Genomic DNA, 23,137 nt, shown 5'->3' on the forward strand with positions numbered 1-23,137 from the left:
GGACATTTCTAAGTGACCCCATACTTTTGAACGGTGGTGTATGTTCTCATAGAGCGTTTATTTCAAAACAGCTGAAATATTTTTTTGAGGATTTCTCTTGGTATTTTAAGATAACCAAGAATCTGGTGAAAGTTAAAACTATTTTTATTTTCAGCGAAATCTTTCACTTGCTTGCTGTGAAGTTCCAGCAATAACAAATGGCTTTTATGAGCAGATAAAGTATCCAAACTGAGCTTGACGACTAATTCTTGGATTTGGAATCACAAATCGATCCCCTTCGAGGTCCGTTTAATCCCAGCATACTTTCTGAGAAATGTGGAGAAATCCTTTACAACATAATTTTACAGTGTGATATCAACATACATGGAGATATAATAAGTGAGAAAGTATTTATGGATAAAATAACCACATGAGAATGTCTGTTTTGTGTGCAATCTAGTGACTGGAGAAACAGTCTCGAACTAATTTAAAGCACCTAGGACAAGGGAGGGGCTACAAGGGCATAAATAGTTGGGTTAAAATGTTCGGAAAATGGTCAAATTCCTATCCAGTTTCCTGTTTGTGTTACTATAACCTCCTCAGAGCTGTGACTTACTCAGACTTTATTGTCAAGTACAATAGTAGAAACCATTTTGCCTTAAAATCTGATCAGAAATGAATAAACCGTGACCAGAAATCCTCAGTGTCAGAACAATAAAATTAAAAAAGCATTCTGTCTAGGAGAAAACATGAATACATGGGAGCTGAGTGGAACACAATTAAACCTATAAGTTCTGTAGTGTTCCAACTCTGCACAGTGACTCCATATCAGGTTAAAGCAAACTGGATTTTGTCATTTTTAAACATTAAATGGCATTTTCTTGACTGTATTTTATAATAAATATATATTTTTTTAAATTAAGATCCAAACTGCTACATGGCATCTGTTAGCAGAATTGGCTGACACAGTAATGGCTATGAAATGGATCCAGTCGTTTCAAAAAAAAAAAAAAAAAAAAACAGAATAAAAACAAATGCAGCTTAATGGAATGGCAGAACACAGCTGGGATAAAGTCATTCATTTAGCTCATTCAGACACACAGACATCTGTCATTACACCACAGCAGTCTCCACTTACAGTAGTTTAAATGTAGAAAAAAGAAAAAAAAAACAATCACCAAGCATAGAAAATAAATTTGCTGTTCCGTTACAATCACACAGGACGTCAGGCGGCCGCATAATTCAGTCAAGACAAACATCCTTTCATCTCTCAGTGGCAAAGAGCATAAAAAAAGCTTAAAAAATGATGACAACCTTGCATAGCTGTGAAAGAAAAAAAAACGTGAGGAAAAGGTCAGAAGGTGCAGAGAGTTTTAAAAGTGTATATACAAAAAATATGTGCACCACGTGTGGAAACGACAAAACGACAGACGGGGGAAAAACACAAAATCGAGGTTTAATTCGCCCCTGTGCAGTGAGTATGTGGGGCTCATTAGAGGGGAGATGATGTAGTAGGTTTGTACAGTAATGCGTGTCCCTGTGAGGAGGTGAGGGTGACTCAGCAGGAAAAGTCTTAAAGCGAGCTCTGCGGCTGGGAGTTTTTGATGTTCTTAATCTCCAGCTCCAGCTGTTTGATGCGCACGTCCCGCTGGTTGAGGAGCTCCCTCAGCCGTCGGATCTCCTCCTGCTGCTTGTGGAACTTCAGGCGCAGCTGTGGACAAACACACACACACAGCAGAGCGGAATCAATCAAGAGTGTAACGTCCACCGGAGACCTGGACGTCCCCATCGCTGCAGCTACACTACCAGTCAAAAGTTTGGACACACCTTCTCATTCAGTGCTTTTTATTTATTTGTCTTATTTTCTACATTGTGGATGAACACTGAGGATTAACACTTTTTTGCTTACAACATAATTCCACGTGTATTCTTTTATAGTTTTGATGTCTTCAATAATAATCTGTAATGTATGAAACAATTAAATAAAAAACACTGAATGAGAAGGTGTGTCCAAACTTTTGACTGGTAGTGTAGGTGTACAAGTACTTTATTTGCTTGAGTAAATGCACTTTATGGGTCATTCCAGAAGTCTGGAGTTCCCCTTAAAATGTCATTTTTCTCTTGTCCCACCCCCCGATAACCAAACCGAATCTCAAATAAAACAGTTAAAATGAAATTCAAATCTCCTTTTTGGTATTATTTTTTCATTGATGTCTCTTGTAAGTGTAGGAACTTTTTTTTAATCAACATATTTTAAATAATAATTATTGTCCATGGAACCTGAGTCCCACAACAACCCTGTTAGCATAACCTTTTTAGCTGGTAGAAGAAGAAGAAAACAGTGAATCACATGAAATGCTGGAATTAACATCATCAAACAGTTTTCCAAAAGAACTGGTAGAGCAAAGCTATGTCCTCTCTTCTATTTTTTATATTTTCATAACATTGTCAGCCTTAACTGAATGTCTCACTCTACCTCATATCATCAGGATCAGACAAATTATTTTTACTTTTTTCCATCAGAAAGTTTGTCCTCTTGGTCAGCAGTAACAGCTACCTAAATATCTAGTTTCTACTCCTGAGAAAAAGCTAATATTAGCATGGATTAGCAACCCTGTTACTGTGATTAGAGTAGGGTTAGCAAACAACAAATAAAACAAGGAATAAAAATGGTAACATTGATGTGTAACCTGAGCCAATCAAGCCTTTGATAGTTTATTACTTATTATTGATGAATATGGAGCAGAAAACTCTAAAAGAGTAGGTTTGTTTTTCAAAAATTTTGAAGCCCAAACGTCCTCCAGGTCTAGAATACTGTCCACCACTGATAATTCCCATGCACTAATTTTTGACTCTCAGGCACATAAAAGTGTCCACAACTTCTTAACTGGCGGAACTTGTTTGGGTCGACTGACTGGAAGCTCTGGTGACTCAGGACTGAAAAACTGTCCACTGCATTTCTTTGCTTGTGTCATTTTATTATTCAGAGTTAGGGCTGCAAAGAGTTCCAGGGACAACTATTGATTTTTAAATTTGAATCTAAAAATCTTTGCATACTTTAGTAGTTAATTTTTGAATTTTGTGTTGTGAATAAAGTGTCACCTCAGTCTCAGTTCTGTTGCAATCAAAGTATACAGAATTTTTAGTTAGTCAATAATAGAGATTATTTCGGGCCCTTTCCTGTAGCTCCTCATGAAGACTAATTCTGCCATTAAGGACGGTAAACCAGACTAAGTAACACTGGCATGAGTTAGGTTCCTGTCTTTGTGGGTGAAAAATGCCAAAGCAAAATAAATGAAAACACAGGAAATCCCCTGCAGGTAGAGACACCAGGATCATTCAGCACCTCGTTCTCTGTCCTGGGAGGAGAGCAAAGTGCGAGGTCTTCTCCGTTGCTCAGAGGCGTCCGACTCCTGTCGTCCTGTGAGCGGGCGCTGTCCTGTTTGCCGTCTTTGGTTTCCAGCTGGTCCTGAATGTAAGCGAGCTGCAGCATTCCTGGTCTGCTCTGAGAGCGGCGAGTGTCCAGCGAGTTCACCAGCTCCTTCCTGTCTGAAAGGGACTCTGCTACTTGACTTCCAGGTTTCAACGACATCAGCACCGGACCTGGATGACAAAGAAAGAATAAGAGTTACTCAGGCTGTATGTTCTACTCATCACTCACACTGAAAGACTGATGCTCTTGTTTTCAAGTTTGGATGTACAACAGAGTTTGGACAAAGCAACCAGGACCTTATTCTGACTCATAGTAAATTAATGCTGCAGCTAACAACCATCCATCCATTATCTCTACACCGTTTAATCCTCATTAGGGTCATGGAGGGCTGGAGTCTATCCCAGCTGACTTGGGGTGAAAGTAGGGGACACCTGGACAGGTAACAGTCTATCACAGGGCTACATATACAGACAAACAATCACACTCACATTCACACCTACAGACAATTTGGAATCACTAATTAACCTCATCATGTTTTTGGACTGTGGGAGGAAGCTGGAGATAACCCACTCATGTACAGGGAGAACATAAAAACTCCATGCAGTGTAAAGGATGTAACAATGCAATATGCAACTGCAAAGGCTGAAATTTCTGTTGTACATTATGCAGCACAACAGTTGATTTTATTTGTTTAGTGTAGATTCAATGAAGGTCAAATCAGCTGTATTTCATCCCAACTGACAAATATTTGCATGCTAATGTTGCTAAAACATTTAACAAGGTAAGAAACATCAAAATTGTATATTTTATCTTTGTCCTTTCAGTATGTGCTACATCTAATTTTACAAAGTGAGTAGAAATACATGCAGTATGCATACCACTGGCTTGTGTTTTGGACATTCTGCATTTGAAATGCTATGTATTATGACAAAGATACTCTGTTTCACCTCTGTTTCATAAGATGGTTGCATTGAAGAGTGACGTATTGAAAGTTCTAAAAAGAATCGTGCAGGCTAGAACTAAATTAAACTGAAATTTTAGACGATGCGTTTTGCAAACCACAAAGGCCGCAATTTATGTTGCACATTATGCTGCACATGTGACCCAGAATTTAAACTGTCAAGTCAGTGTTTTTACAGATTCATGCATTAGTTGTGCTTTTTGGTTGTGTCATGTGGTAAAGGTCCATCACTTCTTTAAAATCTGTTACACGTGCTGAAGCTCAATTTTTAATAGTTAAACTGCAAAGCAAATTTGCAATATTTGTCAGAAAAATCTGAGATATTTTCAAAAACACAGAGCAGAGTGCCAGAAAGGCAGGGACACGAACCAGGGATCTTCTAGCTGTAAGGCAACAGTGCTAACCACGCAGCCACTGTGCAGCCCCTGCAGCTTACAGCCATATTCAGATGATCTACCAATGATTTCACTGTTTGATTGTTTTCTTTAAATGAATCACTAGTAGTTCAAAATGCTCAATAACACATCTTCAAATGTTTTATTTTTTCCAAACAGTAAAAAAAAAAGAAAACTAAAAGATATTCTCTTTAAACTGATATTCAACTGAGAAAACTGGCAGTTTGAATTGGAATGTTAAAAAAGACACATGCTTAGCCCCCAGAATCTCACCAACATGCACAAATAAACTCCCATCTCTCATATTGATTATTCCTGACCTTTGTCGATGCCGCTGAGCCACTCCTCTGCAGTCAGAGCAGGCCTGTTACTGGCCGTCATGGGATAGATGTCTTCCTGGTACGACTCCGACTGGAAACACATCGAATTCAAACATTTAATTTGGCCTCTTAAATTTATTAAAATCCAAACAAAGTGGATGGTGCTCTGTGTTTGTGGTGAGTCTGCCGCTCTCACCCTGCGGGGTACGATCATAGACAGAGGCTCGATGAGGCCCTTGATTGTCACCAGTTTGTAGAACCTGAAAACCTCACAGGAGCTCACATCCAGACCTCTCTTTGGCATCACACCTGCAGGACGACACACATAAAAAGACACACGGACACTTTACTGCTTCCAAGTTGTACCGGTTAATGCATGTGGGCACACAATGGCAGCAGACGTTACAGAGAATATGTAAGAGAAGTGCAAAAACACTAAAAACAAAGGAATAAATCAATGTTTTAACTGTTGTGCGATCTATTTTTGAATTGAATAAATCCCAGATCTGTTCAGTAGCATTCAACTCTGGACTTTGACTTGGCCAGCCCATCAGTTCCAGTCCTCCAGATTCCTTTTTCTTGGTCCAGTAGTCTCTGCGCAGCTTAGAAGTATGCTTGGGGTCATTGTCTTCTTGGTTTCAACCCACAACCAATCAGGTTCAACCCATAAGGAATTCCATGATGCACCAAGATGTTGTGGTAGACCTTCCTGTTCATGATACCATCCATTTTAACTCATTTGTCCATGCTGTTTCCACAAATGGAACCCCATGCCATAATGGAATCTCCACTGTGTTTCACTGTGAATGTGATGCATCTAGCATCAAAACGTTCTCCAGCTTTTCTGCAGACATAAACACGACAATGCTGGCTGAAAAGTACAAACTTGGACTCGTCCGTCCAGAGTACCTTCTTTCAGTCATCTGCAGTCCAGTGTTTGTGCTCTATGGCAAACTTTAGGTGTTTTTAGATGTTTGCAGGCTTTAAAAATTGCTTCTTAGCTGCTTTTCTTCCCTTTAAGTCTTGTTCCTTCAGTCGTCTGCTTATGGTCATTCTGGAGACTTTCTCAGATTCTGATCTAGAAGCATTAATCTCTGCCTGAAGATCAGCTGTGGTCTTCTTTCTGTCTCTACTACTTCCAGTCTGGAGGTGTCTGACATCTGCTTCAGTAAGCTTTTATTTTCGTCCTCTTCCTTGGTGCATTTTGTAAGTACCCATCTCTGCAATCAACATTTTCTGTCTCAAAGAGCATCCAGCATCGTGAAGTGCTTTAATTCAGATGGCTTTTTCAGTGAGTTCCCTACGTTTCACCATTTTGAACAGGAAAGAGGAATTTCAAACTGAATTCACGTTTTTAGACCCAAATTTGAGTCAGAAGTCAGAAATTAATCAAGAATAACATACAACCACACTTTTTTCTCTTCAGGAAGGCAAGCAAACAACTGTAATTTAGTATCTCAATCAAAAAATAATAATGTGATTCACTATTTTTTTTCTGCTTTTTTGTAAAACAGTAAATTTGAAAACTCATGGATAACAGCAATAACTACATTTTAGCGGTGGCAAACACCTTACGCTGGGTGGTCTCATAAATTTGTGCTGTATATTTTTAAAATCCCTTTAAACAGTCCTCACATATAGGAGCATATTGCAGTGGGAAAATGAAGGCGCTAATCCATTCCTACGCTGTACAAAACCACATGCAGCCTGAACACAAGAGAAACACAGTGTGTTCACAGAAATATGAGCTCGCAACCAGCTCCTAGGAAACAGAGGGAATATTCTGTTTGTTAGATTCTTGTGATGAATTTGGACTTTCTCATGGATTTCACTGCACTGCTTTGAAGGTACACAGCAGTCTGTCCTCTTCACACTGTTTCATATTAGTTGATTGCATCGTGCAAAATCTACTGTTGCATTCTGCTTGCCATATTTCTTAATTATTTCCCTAATTTAACCCCCAGCAAAGGGATAATTAGCAATATGCTCACAATGTGACTTGATGTAACTTTTCTTAATCACTGAAAATTGGACAAAATGCAACAGTCCTGTGGTCAGAGCAGCGGGAGCTTAGAGGTTCACCAGCATCTCATTAACTTTACAATACAAGGGTCATTCCAGAAATGGAAGGGCTTCAAAATGTTTGAAAAATAAATCCTCTCTTTTACAGTTCTCTGCTCCATATTCATCAATAATAGGTAATAAACTATCAAAGGCTTGATTCCCTCAGTTTACACATCAATGGAACCATTTTTATACCATGTTTTATTTGTTGTTTGCTAATCCTACTCTAATCACAGTAACAGGGTTGTTAATCCATGCTAATGTTAGCTTTTTCTCAGGAGTAGAAACTAGATATTTAGCTAGATGTTACTGCTGACCAAGAGGACAAACTGACTGATGGAAAACAGTAACAATAATTTGTCTTATCCTGATAATATGCATAACAGGGTTGCATGAGGTAGAGTGAGACATTCAATCAAGGCTGACAATTATGAAAATATGAAAAATAAAAGAGAGGACATAGCTTTGCTCTACTCATTCTCTTGTAAAACTGTTTGATGATGTTAATTCCAGCGTTTCATGTGATTCACTGTTTTCTTCTTCTTCTATCAGCTAAAAAGGTTACACTAACAGGGTTGTTGTGAGACACGTTCTATGTATAATAATTATTATTTAAAATATTGTGTTGATTTAAAAAAAATGTCCCCACAATCACAAGAGACATCAATGAAAAAATAGTACCAAAAAAATTAGGTTTATATTTCGTTTTAATGGTTTTATTTGAGATTCAATTTGGTCATTATGGGGGTGGGACAAGAGAAAAATGGCATTTTATGGGGAACTCCAGACTTATTTGGTATTTTAAAAATATTTTCAAATATTCTTTTCTCGTAGTTTTTTAGATTTGGTGTCAGGACAAGTAAATTTACACAGCAGCTGCATGTTTTGGTATTTTGTACATGGATTATTTGAAATTTGATGGGTGGGACGTATAATGTCCTCCAATTCTGGAATGACCCGTTAAGTGACTGCTGTCTGCTTCAGTAAACACTTTTGTAAATCTAAAAAAGGATGCTGTATGCGAGTTTGTTTCAGTGCATGTGTGTGTCCCGTCTTACGATCCAGGACATCACTCCCATCAGCTGGTTTTGCTATTCAAATATCACAGGCTTATTTGCACAGCAGCTTTGCTTACAGGTGCCACAGACTCAGGAGGCAGGCCGACTTTCCAAACAGAGATCAGCGGCCACACCTTAGACACATTCAGCTTATGAAGTAGTTAATGGGACACCCGGCATGCTGGAGAGGTGTGTCGCTGACAAACTGTGTCTGTATGAGTGTGTCTTACCCATTCCTTTCTGAGGTAAGTGCGAGCGGTATTCTGTTAGGTACTGGATGTACGGTTTCTCTGAGCTGATCTCATAGTATCTGATATTTCCGTCACCCTAAAAGACAAAAAGTGAAGTCTTTGTAACAAGTGTTTTCTGTCTTAATACTGCACGATTTGTGCGGTTTTCCCGACACCCACCTTCCCAGCCAGGTAGAGCATGTGTGTGTCGGGGTCGTAGAAAGGAAAGAGGACCCCTGAGGAACCATCCAGGTTCTCCTCCAACAAAGGCACGGACAGATCATCCTGCAAACCAACACAAACTGGTTAAAAAAATAAGCACGACTCCTGTGTATTAAAAAAAACACTGTGGTTTAAATCCACTGCCACATAAGAAGCACTCTCCAGCGCTGAATTAAAAACAGAGAGCGCTCAATCCCTAATCCGCGCTGCGCCTTAATCCTCCACACACGATTCTCCAGCCGCCAGCTATGACGGACTGCTGGGTGACGACGTGGTCACCAAGGAAATAACTGTGGCTCCAGTTGAGCACAGGGGTCAGGGATGTGTTCAGGTAAACTGCTGAGTGGTTCAACTGGGGCCTTTTCTCCACTAGATGGCAGAGTTGTGTTTGACAGAGCGGCTCCACCTGATAGGAGAGGCTCTGAAGAGTTTATAGACATCTTTAGTGAAGCAGGTATCCATCGAAATTACTAATCCTGCATTCAAAAAAGTACTGCAGAGTCATCAATTAAACCTCTACAGCAGGAGGGTTGAACTCATTTTAGTTCAGGGGTCACATTCCGCCCAATTTGACCAGTAAAATCACTGCATAATAACCTATAAATAATGACAATTCCACTCTTTTTCTTTGTTTTAGTGCAAAAAAGTACATTCTGACAATGTTCACATTTAAAGAAGTATCTTTTTGCAAAACATTGTGAACAACCAGAAATTTCTTAAGAAAAATAACTGAAATTTTAACAATAGTACGCCTCAGTTAATCTTTTACACATTACAACTTCCAGATTATCTGCAAAAAGTACAAAGCATTCAGTCACAGGTATCTGGAACTGAATGATACAGTATTTTATAACTTGTCAAGACCTAGAAATCGTTTTAAATGTACATTCATTTACACATCTGTGCAGTAATCCTGACCACCACACCACACAAATTAAAGTGGGAACTATAAAGAAACAAGGTTAAGTTGTCCCCCTGCCTTGTAAAGTAGAAAATTGATATATAAAAAAACATATAAGTTGTGGCAGTGCAGTGGACAAACTTGAAATAGCAGTTACTTTTACTGAAAAACTACACTTCATGTCATCTCTGTGATTTTTACACTTTGCAAAGTCATCCCATGGTCTGGATCGGACCGTCTGGCAGGCCGGGTTTGGCCTACGGGCCGCATGTTGGACACCCCTGATCTACAGCGATGAGATGATTCACAGAGAGGGAAAAATTTTAAAAAACTGTTTTCATCTTATTGGGATTTTCCTCAAGTCTTTGCATTTTGGTGAAAATTTTTTAATAACTTTACCTTTTCAATCCGTAAATGATTATTAAAATGACACGTGTTCAGAGGAGAAATGCTGGTCGGAAATCTGAAAGAATTGAGATTTTATATGTGCAATCTGAATCTGAGCAGTAGCTGTATTTGTCAAGTAGTTTAATATTACCTTCTGAAATGTAGTAGAGCAGAGATATGGAGTAGCCATGAACGGTATTTACATCAATGAAGATCAACATAGCTGTGTCTGTGCCTTACATATTTGCATTCATTCATAGTTCAAGCATTTGATCAACACATCAGGACATTTAGAGCTGTAGTGGACTTTTATATTTACTTTTAATATTAAACAGTTTCTTTTTTCTATAAGTCTTTTTTCTTTTATTCTGACTCAGAGGTTTAAATGAAAACCTCTCTGGTGTGATATAATATGCTGATCGCTACCTATTGCTATTAATTCTCCACTATTGGGATTGTATTTATTTGCTTCTGGAGCTGATACATCTCTGTATAAGCCCTTTCAATATATTAAGATTAATAAAAATGAATCCCAACAACCAGACATATAAAGACATATGGTTGTTGCTTTAGGGAGCTCTGGTTGTTCCAGGCTGAAGATAACTGGACCATCAGAGGACTTACTGCCTCCATGAGGAAACCACGTGAGCAGAATCAGGTCAGACAACAAATTTCTGGACACGTGCTTCTGTCGTGATGTTTATCTCTTGATGCATAGTCGTACAGTTTAACTTCAGAAGCATTTTCACAAAGACAAAATACTTGCTTGTCAGAAAATTAAACTAATTATTAGTTTTATCCTTTTTCAAGCAACACATTCAAACATCAGCTGGTTGCAGCTGTTAAGTTTGGAGGATTTATGCGCTTCTTTGTCAAACGTGTCAGTAAATTAAATACTAAATACTAAATATTTTGAGGGAATACATCACCTTGAACTGGGGGAAACATTTTCACAGTTATCTGACATATGATTTTATTGATCCCCTGCACACGACTGCCAATGTTTAGACAGATCTGCAGCATATAAACACAATCAGAGATTTGAAAAAAGAAGATGCTCCTATTGATGGAAAGGCTGCACAGCAATTATCACTAAAACACAAAAGTGTGCAGATCATGCACTTGTTTTTCTATGAAGAATCATTTTTATTGTGGTCCAACTCCTGCAAATAAGTTTTCTCACGACGACAGTATGTTGTCCCAGTATTTTGTGCAGCTCTGTCAGCGGCTGTGCTGCTGCTCTCACCTGATCCCACAGAGCTATCTGTCGCTCGTTCCACCGTGAAGTGCCTGATGTGACGAGCTTCTTCAGGTTTCCCAGGACCAACACCTTACTGGCTTTGTGCGTCTTGCAATTGGCCTCCTGCAAACACAGAATGCATGAAAGTCAACACTGAAGCAAGAACAATTAATATTTATGTAAATTACCTTTTTTAAGGGTAAAACAAAAGGATGATTTTCTGACAACAGCAGCTTTGAAAACATCAGTACTGAAGCACTGTGGTGTCATCTTTTTTATGTCTATAGCAGCAAGTTTGGCAGGCGAAGAAGGTGAAAGAGACTAAAGTAAGGGGTGTGAGTCTCTGGCCGGTGACCCAGAGGTCTGTGGAGCTCTGCTGTGATCCAGGCCAGTTCAGAGGTGTCACTTTTGGCTGTGTGGTGCTGGATGAGCGCCGGGGCGCCGGGAGCTGGGAAAGGAAACTCCCACTTACGCAATATTGACTGTGATGCCGCTATAAACCAGAACAAAGATTCATGGTTCAATAATGTTCTTTTTCAAAAGAAGCTTCTCAGTTTAAAATGATTTTCACATGGATTTTACATTGCTAGGAATTTCCTTCAACTAAAAGATGCTGTTCAATGTTGTTTGAAGTACACAAGATTATTTTGTAGCAAGACAAAACTTCCCGTAACAATACTCAAAAATGAATTTTTAGTAAAAACCGAGAAAATTAAAATGACAAGCTGACAGTCATCAAACTGAGAGAAAATCACAATAATACATTATTGTTAATACTGCAATACTATTCAATATTATCTTATTATAACACTATTTAATATAATATATTATGGCAACATTAATTAATAATACAAGTTATGTTATTATATCATAAAATATAATATAATACATCCATCCATCCATTATCTATACACCGCTTAATCCTCATTAGGGTTGCGGGGGGGGGCTGGAGCCTATCCCAGCTGACTCGGGCGAAGGCAGGGGACACCCTAGACAGGTCGCCAGTCTGTCGCAGGGCCACATACAAAGACAAACAAGCACTCACACATTCACACCTACGGGCAATTTAGAATAATCAATTAACCTCAGCATATTTTTGGACTGTGGGAGGAAGCCGGAGTACCCGGAGAGAACCCACGCATGCACAGGGAGAACATGCAAACTCCATGCAGAAAGATCCCGGGAAAGCCGGGACGCGAACCAGGGACCTTCTTGCTGCAAGGCGAAAGTGCTAACCACTACGCCACTGTGCAGCCAATATAATACATTATTATTATTATTATTATTATTATTATTATTATTATTATTATTATTATTATTATTATTATTATTATTATTATTATTATATTAACTAATTAATAATATCATTATTTTTATTATTTGGCTCACTTTTTTAATGTCTAAATATATATTGCTAAATTAAAAAACACACACACGCACACACACACACACACATATATATACAGCTCTTAACTATATTTTTCTTCACAGTGCAATAATAGCTTGTCAATGCAGGGCATCTGGAAAGCTCTGATTTTTAATTTACTCTAAACCTTTAACCAAAAAAATAAATAAATTGAATTAAAACCTGTTTGTCGCCACAGTGTAAACATGCAGACAGATAAATGTCGTCGTCACGACGACGGCCGTACCTGCAGCAGGTTTCCTGAGTGCGACTCCATCAGTCGGATTTTCCTGTCCTTGCAGGTGGTGGCGAACTGGCTCCCATCTGTGTTGAAAGACATGGACAGGACCACGTCGGTGTGGTGACTGATGGTTCGCACAGGGTTCTTAATCACCTGCTCTGGACAGTCCAGGTTCCAGATCATCACCTGCAGGCAGAAAAACACAATCAGGAATAGAAGGAACTGAAGTTGGACTCAATATGTAGTTTTGAAGCTTTAACTTGTAATAAAAGTAATAAAGTAATTTACTTTAAAATGGCAGGTTTGTTATATTGGATCTGGATCAGGGTTTTTGCTTGTTCTGACTCAACCTGACTTCACTGAGTTCTCTATATTAACCTTTAGATGCATAAATGGTTTTTATCATTTCGTTTTCCAGTTGTTCCTCAAAAAAACATGTTCTTGACATCATTCCTTTTAAATTTTTACGTTGCCTTTTATACTTTTAAAGAAATTGTGATATTTGTATTACTACCCCAAGCTCTTGACCACTGATAATATCATACAAGGGGTGATGAAGTACACAAACTAGGAGGAAAGAAGTGGAAAAATGTCAACAAAATTGATGTTGACATACTTCTATTGCTGTTCTGTGTATTATTCTTCTTTTTCAATTATCAAAATGCTCAAAATCTGTTATGAAGTGAAAAATAAATACATTTCAAACATGAAATCATTCTTGTGTAGAAAAAAATATAATACAAACAAAAATACAAATGATTATTCTTAACCAAAAATAGCACAAAAAACACATTGATTCTTTTACGAGTCATTTGTGACCCACTTATGGAAGAGTGTAGGGTCCAATCACTGGAGCACCTAAGGGTTAAAACTGGATTTTAGTACAAGTAAACTATATTGTACAGAGAATTAAACATTCACATTCCAGACAACTGTTACCAACAGCCACTGAGCATCACAGAGAGCGATACCCAAAAGTTGTACTAATGGGCTTAACAGTGCATACTTTTCTTATCTCGAAAGAATTTGTGCTGTGTGTGCAAAAAGAGAAGTTGTTTGGAGAGAATTTTAAACCCTGGTTGCTTCCTAAAAAGGAATGGGAGGGAGTATACAAATATATGTTTGCCAAATATTTGCATGAAAACAGGAGTTAAATGGCATATCAAACACAAAAATGACTTAGACGAGCAGATCTGGATCACAGTGTGTTTCAAGCTTATGTGTTTCCTCAGGCAGCGTCCACCTCCACACACACACCTGGCTGATCGTGTCAGGAAACGTGTTCTGTGCCGGGAAAGTTTTCTGTAAAAAATACACTACCGTTTGGGGTCACTTGGAGATGTTCTTATTTTGAAAGAAAAGCATTTTTTTCAATGAAGATAACATTAAATGAATCATAAATCCAGTCTAGACATTGTTAATGTGGTAAATGACTATTCTAGCTGGAAACAGCTGATTTTTAATGGAATATCTACATAGAGGTACAGAGGAACATTTCCAGCAACCACCACTCCTGTGTTCTAATGCTACATTGTGTTAGCTAATGGTGTTGAAAGGCTCATTGATGATTAGAAAACCCTTGTGCAATTATGGTAGCACATGAATAAAAGTGTGAGTTTTGAGGAGTCGAGTGGAAAAAGGTTGTGAATTCTTGGTATAACACGTGAAGTGCTTGCGATGCTGGTTGGTGCAGAGACAGTTATTGGTTGTAATTTAACTGTAAGCGAAGAATTAGGCTCCACAGTTGTGACCTGTTTAGTTGCATTGTAATATGCAGGTGCTTAAAGTAGGTCACAGTACATGTCGAGTGCTTGTCTTATTACCCTGCAGTCATTTAGCCATAAAAGACTCCTAGCTTGTGTCAGAGGTTGTGTGTGTGTGTTACCTGGTAGTCATAGGCCGTGCTGAAGAGGATGTTGTTGGCGGTCGGGTGCCACTCGATGAGGCCCACTCTGCGGCTGTGACCCTGCAGCTCCTTCCACGGCGTTGTAAGGTTTTTCAGCACGCCATGCAGAGGGATTTCCCACACTTTCACCTGCAAACACACACACCAAATTAACAAACACAAAAAAGGAAATAATTCGACTGAATATGGAGAACAAATGGCACAGCCGCAAGACACATTTTCTAGACTCTTTTTCTCTTTCCGTCTACAGGTATTTGTGCTGAACCACGGTGCCAGGTCAGGAATGTGAGGAATGACTTTTACCTCTTCTTGAAGGCTAAGCGGCAAAGCAATAAAACCATCTCCCTGCTGGAACATGCTCATATTCCAGCATAGTGATAAGATGTCAAAAATGTGCTGTATGTGTTTGTACAAACCGTGGTGTCCTCGGAGCAGGAGGCGATGCAGTAGTCGTTGAAGGGGTTCCATTTGATGTCCAACACGTTGCCTCTATGGCCCGACACTCGAGGGTGGGTTGGGTCCACTTTACCTGTCTGATCGAAACACACACACAAAAATAAAAAATAATCAGAACACAAAACATATTAAGTAGCCTGACATTTGGGGAAATAAAATCATTTGCTTTCTTGTGGAGAAAGTTTACATCACTTCTCATGTCTGTGTGTTAAATAAGAGGCTTGAATCAGCAGCAGGTGAGCTTAGCGTCAACTTCAAAGATCTGAAACACAGCTGTACAAAAATTAAACATATAAAAATGACGATTCACCGAGTTACTGGAGGTTGCATGCGGGACTATTGGACGGTAACATCTAGCAGAGGAGGCAGCATTTTCAGGACCACACTTCTAGGACTCTTGATAGATGATTGTGTTCATTTTGTTGTCTTTTCATTAGATTAGCATTTTCTTTTTATCCGGCAACTTTGTAAGGATTATTAAGGATGGAAATGCAACAAAATGAGAAAAAGAAACAGCTGGACGACTCACTAGAATACTAAAAGACAAAGCGAACAAGAAACCAAGAAATCAGCCATCATGGACCACTGCAATAGAAATAACCACATTGTGGACTGGGATAAGGGCAGAATCATAAACAAACAACTTCTAACATTTTATCTAACTGGAATGTCTCTTGAAATGAAAATAAAAGATAATTATGTTACACACAGTGGCAAAGAACCAACATGTAGAGCAAGGAAAAGAAAAACCAAAGAGGTATTTAAGAACAAACACTTTGCAAAAAAAAAAAGAAGAAATAAGACACCAAAAGTATTTGTGCTAGCAGTCCTCTGAATGCCCTCTAAGGTCGTGTCCTTTAAATCACTGACAGCAACTACTGTCTGTAATTTGAGAGTTGTTTTGTAGTATAATCCAAGTAGATGCTGCTGCCCACATGAAAGTGTTTTCCTGAGTTCTGTATGCATTTTTGTTGCGGAGCAGAGCTCAGGCTGCAGTTAGTAATACTATAAACTCAAAGAAACCCTAATTCATCTTTCAGCCACTTGAGCGCAGGTGAACAAGTTGGAAATACACTGCTTTTTATGTATTAGCACCTAATCAGATTGTGTGCTTATGTCCGTAAACAGCTAGACCTTGAATGAATTCCTCAGGAGTTGCATTTCTAGTCAGTGTTGATCTGTGCTGCTGAGGTAAATATCTTGACCTCCATCCATCATCTATACACCGCTTAATCCTCATTAGGGTCGCGGCGGTTGGAGTCTATTCCAGCTGACTTAGGATGAAGGAAGGGGACACTCACAGTCACACCTATGGACAATTTAGAATCACCAACTAACCTCAGCATGTTTCTGGACTGTGGGAAGAAGCTGGAGAACCTGGAGAAAACCCACGCATGCACAGGGAGAACATGGCGAGGACATGAACCAGGGATCTTGTAGCTGCAAGGCGAACCACCAATGCTAACCACCAAGCCATTGTGCAGCCATATCTAGACCTGTACCTGTGAAACTCATGACTGTGTTCACCATCTGGTTGCTCTCTTGGTTGTTTGGTGCCTTGCAGATAGCATACATTTGGTTCATCAGTGCGTTTTTACTGAAACTGGTTGCCAGGAAACAACACTCAAGATTGCAATGAGACTGAAGCAGAACAAAAACTGAAACAATGAGCTGAAAGATGCTAAAACGTTCCACTGATCTCTATGAAACTGCAGATTTGGATCACAATCATTTGAGCAACTGTCACTTTTTACACTGCAAGAAGTAATTTAACCTACATTTAAAGGACCTCTATAAACGAGTATGATTTGGGGGGATCTGTAACTATTTTCAATCAGTGTATAATCACCTGAAAATAAGAATCTTTGCCATCTTTCTGCAGTCAACCACAACAGATAAGGCAAACACCGGCTCTAAAAAGTGAATTTTGTGTTTTTTGTGGCCACCATTGGTTCTCCAACACACTTGGAAAAGAACGAGGTGAGGGAGAAGATTTCAGCTGAGTGCAGTCTGCAACATCTCTGCTAAATGCTGCTAAATCTCACCTTTTAAAGAGCATTCGACTGATTTGGCATTGCACAACATGCAAGACATAACATTGCCAAACTCCGTACAGTGAAAGAACAATAATAAAAATCTAAGCAGAAGAACAAAACTTTTTCTCACTTCCAGACTTGTCTTTGACGTCCCTTAAGGACATTTATCAGACTTCATACAGCACCCTCTGGAACCACACAAAATTCCATGTCTTTTTTAATGTATACAGAAGCACTCTTCAAGATTTTGACATTTAAAATGATTAAAATGTCCTGTAATATAATAATAATAATAATAATGGTCCTTGCAGCTTTAAAGCCTGATAGCCAGGTGCAGAGAACGAGGCGAAGCTTCTAAAGGGCACGTCGATCTGTGCAGGTCAGGGCAGGATTTCCAAACTGTGTGGCATCAAACTGATTGGAATTATGCAAAACGACACGCATCCCTCCATGATCCTGTTACAAGGGGAAAGTCTCTGCCTCGACACGGCTGCTAATTAGGCTGTTTGTATGAACAGAACCCTTCTTTCAAATGACATGCATGCCTGCAGGCTGGATTATTACACAGGCGAGTGATGTGATGTAACCATTATCTGTGCTTCCAGCAAACATGACACACGGAAGATGAACTACTGTTCTTGTATTTACAAGAGTTAGCTGTGTTCTCCACAGAACAGCACTTGGTCTGTAAAGTCCAGACACACAGAGGTGGGATGTGAAGACGGTGGTGGAGGAGAGGGCTGAAGTTTTACCTCCTCCACCACCTCCACAGGAGGATCGTAAGATGAGTTATGTCATTCCTTAGCTCCTATGCAATTCCTCGCTATGGCAGGACGGTGGTGATAACTCAGACAGAGCCAGACGGGGACAGAGTACAGAGAGAGTTGTTCGGCCTGATGAAGCACTCTGGCCCTGAGATATACAGCCAGACTGTGAATCTAACCAGCACACGGGTGAGCACACTAATCCGTGAGTTCGCTGTTGTCATTTATAACACTAGTAGATGTGATAATGTGCATGAACACTGTCTGGAAGAGTGTTTGATGGATCACGTATGAGCTGAGGTGAGTGAGAGAGATAAGACAGAGTAATGAAGGAGGAAAAAGACCACATGTGATGTTTAGGTCGTAGTGAATGAGCTGACGGGGGCTTCCTGATAAAGCAGAGTTTCTTTTGGCTGCACTGGTGCTGTGCTATTTATAATCTGAGAGCAGAGCTGTCTTTTCCAGGTGTGCTGTGCATGCAGGAACAAAAAGAGACACTGAGAGAAGTTCAACGATCGGCTCAGAGAACTTTGCACAAAAACGGTCAAGGCTGATTTCAATTATGAGAGAAAATATTTTGATCTGTCCAGGCCTGCTGCAGGTACCTGGATGAAAAACTTACAGCAGTGTGATCCTGGTCCATGGAAAGAAAAGAAACCCGAAAAGAAAGGAAAACTCTATTTTAATATTTCTTCGAGGTCAGAGGTATCAAATTCATTTCAGTTCAAGGGCAACATTCAGCCCAATTTGATCTCAAGTGGGCCGAACCAGTAAAATTACAGCATAATTACCTATAAATAACCACAACTCCTAATCCTTCCTCTTCACTTTCCACAACATTATGCCTTAGTTTGTCATTTACACATTATAACTTACAGATTACAGAGTGTCTACAAAGACACAAAACATTTAGTCACAGGTATCTGGAACTGAATAATGTAGAATTTTACTTTAAAAAATACCAAAAACAAGACAAAATTTTACAAAAATGAGAAACAAAATGGCAAAAAATGAGACAAACGGTACAAAAAAGAGACAAAAATTTTGACAAAAAAGTTACAAAGCTAAAAAAAATGGACAAATGACACAAACGAGACCAAAAAAAAGACAAAAGCATGAAACAAATATAAGACCAAAAACACAAGCGAGACAAAAGGAAACACAAAATCACAAAAAGGAGAAACAAAACGACAAAAACATCAGACAAATGACAAGTCACACAAAAAAGACAAAAAAAGACAAAAAACAACAAAAACAAGACAAAATATTACAAAAATGAGACACTTAACGACAAAAGAACAATGAACAATTTTGTATTTTACGTTATGATCAAAACAACTTGTCATGGTCTAGACATTATTTTAAATTTAAAGTTTTACACATTTATAATTTGCAGTGAATGTCTTCTCTGTGATTTTTACACTTTACAAAGTTGCCCCTTTGGGCCAGATTCTACCCTCTGGAAGGTCTCCCCCGTTAGACAGGCAGGTAGGCCCTCCAGCCATTTCCTGCAGATCAGATGCAATGATTTAATGAGCTTTTTAAAGGCCTGTGACTGCCACGGACAGCTGATATTTTTCTTTTTATTATCAGAAGACTTGATTTATTGGGCTGCACAGTAAATCGGTGGTTAGCACTGTCGCCTTGCAGCTAGAGGATCCCCAGTTCGTGTCCCGGCTTTCCCAGGATCTTTCTGCATGAGGTTTGCATGTTCTCCCTGTGCAGGCATGGGTTTTCTCCAACTTCCTCCACAGTCCAAAAACATGCTGAGGTTAATTGATGTTCCTAAATTGTCCGTTGGTGTGAATACAAGTGTGACTGTCTGTATATGTCTGTGATAGACCTGTCCAGGTGTCCCCTGTCTTCACCCTAAGACAGCTGGGATAGACTCCAGAACCCTGCCACCCTAATGAGGACTAAGCGGTGTACAGATAATGGATAGATGGACTTCATTTATTGATCGCTGTCGGGATGTAAAGACACTTTCAGCAAATATAACACAAAATCCTTCTGGAAAACACTGCATACTCTCGTGTTAATATATCCTTCTCACAACAACGACAAAGAAATATGACCTTTTAAGAGATTACGTTTCAGTCAGACACAACCTACACATCTACATCCATGTTTTGTATTTTTGTCACAATTTGTCAGTAATTGTTCTTCACAGATGGACAGGTAGGTAACTTCCCCATCTATGATTCAGCCTATGATCCTGATATACAGTATTCTAATCCAGTCAGAGATTTGATACAGTGGCATCATATCCCTGCATTTCTTACCTGTATTTAGAGTGATGTGGTGCAAAAAGCTCTTTAAAAGTCTGTAAACCTGCCATGAGGTGCAGATACTCACATGATGGATGGACAGCACCAGGAAGGCCCCTCCTCCGGCACACTCTGTGATCACGGCCAGGAAACGTGGGTTGACAGCACAGAAGTTGTTGTCCTGAACGCTGCGTGTGATTGGCACACCATCATAGCAGCTCTCCTTGGTGGCGGCCTTACCGAACACGTGGCGGAACTTGGAGCTGCGGTACTGAGGACGCCATGTCATCTGAGAGACGAGGGAGGAAAAGGAAAGGTCGAGTCAAGGAGGATCATCCATCTTGTGCAGCTATGGAGCTTTTTATAGGCGTAAATACTCCTCCTTCTTTTACACAAGCACAGGACAGCAGGGTGATGGTGGATATGATACGACAGGAAAATGATTTAAGACACACTGTTCAAAGTACAAAATTTCTAAATTAAAAAAGCTCGTCACATCCCTTGAAGCAGATGGGTTTAGTTAGTTTTTATTTTATTCACTGACAAAAGAAAAAAACCAACAAAAAAATTCAATACAATACAAAAACAAAAGTTTCCAAACTTCTGTCCCGTCGGACGATGTCGCACGATCGGTATTCAACTCGTCCCTTAGTCCTTTGCCCCTCGGATCGGATCGTAAAGTCCCCTGTCGGACTTTACGATCCGATCCGAGTATTAACCTTGTTCCTTCGTTAACTGAAAGAATAATGGGTTGGTTGGATCTCTACATTTTTTCGACAGCTTGTCACAACCCTTAAAGCAGATGGGTTTTGTGCTATGTAATGAAACTAAAGATTGGTTCCAGTTGCTGATGTGCCCTGCAGGATTATTCAGGGATCTATGGAGCATCAAGCGAAAGATATAATACAGAGGAACTTGCTTCTGACCACACTGACATATACAAAATTTACAAATGCAAACTGTGTCAGTGAGATTCAGGTGGATCAGGACGCTACATGACAAATGCAAAACAAGCTGCTCTTCATTTTTTATTTTATTTATGTAACCAGGTTAGTCCCACTGAGATCAGAGATCTCTTTACAAGGGAGAAGTGGCCACGAGGGCAGCAGCATAGTCACATTAAAAAACCAGTGAACAACAGATAAAATGAACAACATTAAAACTTGCACACAGACAAGGTAGACTGTAATGATTTCACCAGAACTTTAAACTCATTCAGTGTAACAGGGGCTTGAAGTTGAAGCAGAGATTGTAATTTATTCCAAGCATTAGGTGCAGAAAACCTAAAGGCTTTCTTGCCCAGTTCAGATGGTACTTTGGGGACGACAAATTGCAGAGTATCCATAGATCAGAGATTGTGGCTATAATACAACATCAAGTTCAGCTCTCAAACTCTCTGGTAACTTCTAAGCTACAGATATGTAAAATTAGAAGTCTATCAGGGTTACTGTTTTGTAATTAATAAATGTGTCTTCCACACACTTCCAAATTAACACAACGGCATACACTAAGTGTGTATTAAATGCCATTTGAAGGCAGCTTTAAACCGTCTCTGCTGGCCCCTAATCCAAGCAGGGACTGTGCTCAACATTGAATGATAAATGTTTCACAAAACATTAGAAGTGCATTCATTTTAAGACATTTACTCTGACCCTGTGATGCCTACAAGACAAGTGTCTTGGGTACAAAATGAAAAACAAAACTCTGTTAATATCAAAAGGTGAGTTTGAACAACTTTTATTACCTACTTTGCATTCAGATTTACTTCAACGTTCAAAGTCTTTGAAATGTCTTTGTGAATAAAACAATAAACGAGGTGCATTAAGGACACAGCTGGTGTGAACACTTCAGTTGAGGACACAAGTTGTAAATCCTCCTCTGTCTCAGCATAATATTACTCAAGATTATATCAAGAAGCTTTATTGTCATTTCAAAATATTGCACATGTAAGAGGAGAACGCTTATGTCACGCAGGCTCCAGTGAAAAAACCAGGAGAATAAAAATGCCATGATAATTTGCGCATCTTTAGGTGTTCCACAGGGTAATATTCTAGTCCCTCTTTGTTTCCGATTACTTGTTAATGATGTGACTTTTGCCTGATTTCATACACCAATTATTCTGCTTTTCTTGTGTCTCAGAATGTGGTAAAACATTTACTGAGAGAAAAAATCTGGAAAGAGCTGGTAGGTAATTTATCACTTCATTTGGAAATAAAGTTGAATTCCGAGTAAAAACTCACTGCACTGTGTTTAAATGTTTGATGTAATGGAAGAAGCATTCGGGAAGTTTATTTTTAAGTCATCATATGTCTGGTGAGCGTCTAAACGGCTGCACAAAAAGACCAGTGACAGTTATTATCTGGATTCACTGTGAGTTTCTCTTTATTTATGTGCGTCAAAGCATTAAAGTAATAAGATTTACATACCTAAAAATAAATTTTACACCGAGTGATTCATCTTAAACATGAATGAAATGTGTCGAGGTTAAAAAAAAAGAGCACCTCTGGGCGACGTTTTTAATAATGTGATGGTTATTTTAAGCATGTTTGGTTTTATTTATGGAGCTACAGTGGTAGTCAAGTGAGGCTGATCTAAAGCACAATGATCTCCAGGATGTATTTGCTTGAGTGGCAAAAATTCTGGTGCTTTAAAGGCGGTATCATTTACTTCTCAGGGTATCTAATTTTTTACATTTTTTTTAAACAAAGTACTCTTTTTATATGTACTTTTTTGAATTTCATAATGTATACTTGTATTTCTAATTATTGCTGCTCCTCTTACTTTTTTCGTTATTTCATTTTATTAAGGTACGAGCATTAACAGTATGTACTACCCTCTTGAAATCTATGGGTATCTTCTTCTCCTTTTTTTT

General features: G+C 39.1%; 1 protein-coding gene across 2 annotated transcripts in view; it reads right to left on the reverse strand.

Annotated features, from left to right (window-relative positions):
- Positions 1-585: 585 nt before the first annotated feature.
- coro2aa (coronin 2Aa) overlaps positions 586-23,137 on the reverse strand; it is a 60,218-nt gene continuing 37,666 nt past the window's right edge. For both annotated transcript variants that reach the window (XM_055010080.1, XM_055010081.1), the window contains exons 2-12: positions 20,354-20,554; positions 15,159-15,275; positions 14,722-14,871; positions 12,843-13,022; positions 11,197-11,313; positions 8,621-8,725; positions 8,441-8,537; positions 5,285-5,397; positions 5,089-5,179; positions 3,326-3,582; positions 586-1,690 (exon numbers count right to left, since the gene is read on the reverse strand). In XM_055010080.1, coding sequence (XP_054866055.1) covers positions 1,553-1,690; positions 3,326-3,582; positions 5,089-5,179; positions 5,285-5,397; positions 8,441-8,537; positions 8,621-8,725; positions 11,197-11,313; positions 12,843-13,022; positions 14,722-14,871; positions 15,159-15,275; positions 20,354-20,554 — 1,566 coding nt within the window. In that variant the 3' untranslated portion in view covers positions 586-1,552. The remainder of the gene's footprint in view (positions 1,691-3,325; positions 3,583-5,088; positions 5,180-5,284; positions 5,398-8,440; positions 8,538-8,620; positions 8,726-11,196; positions 11,314-12,842; positions 13,023-14,721; positions 14,872-15,158; positions 15,276-20,353; positions 20,555-23,137) is intronic.

The sequence above is a fragment of the Amphiprion ocellaris genome, chromosome 4, assembly GCF_022539595.1.
Source record: "Amphiprion ocellaris isolate individual 3 ecotype Okinawa chromosome 4, ASM2253959v1, whole genome shotgun sequence".
NCBI classification, from domain to species: domain Eukaryota; kingdom Metazoa; phylum Chordata; class Actinopteri; family Pomacentridae; genus Amphiprion; species Amphiprion ocellaris.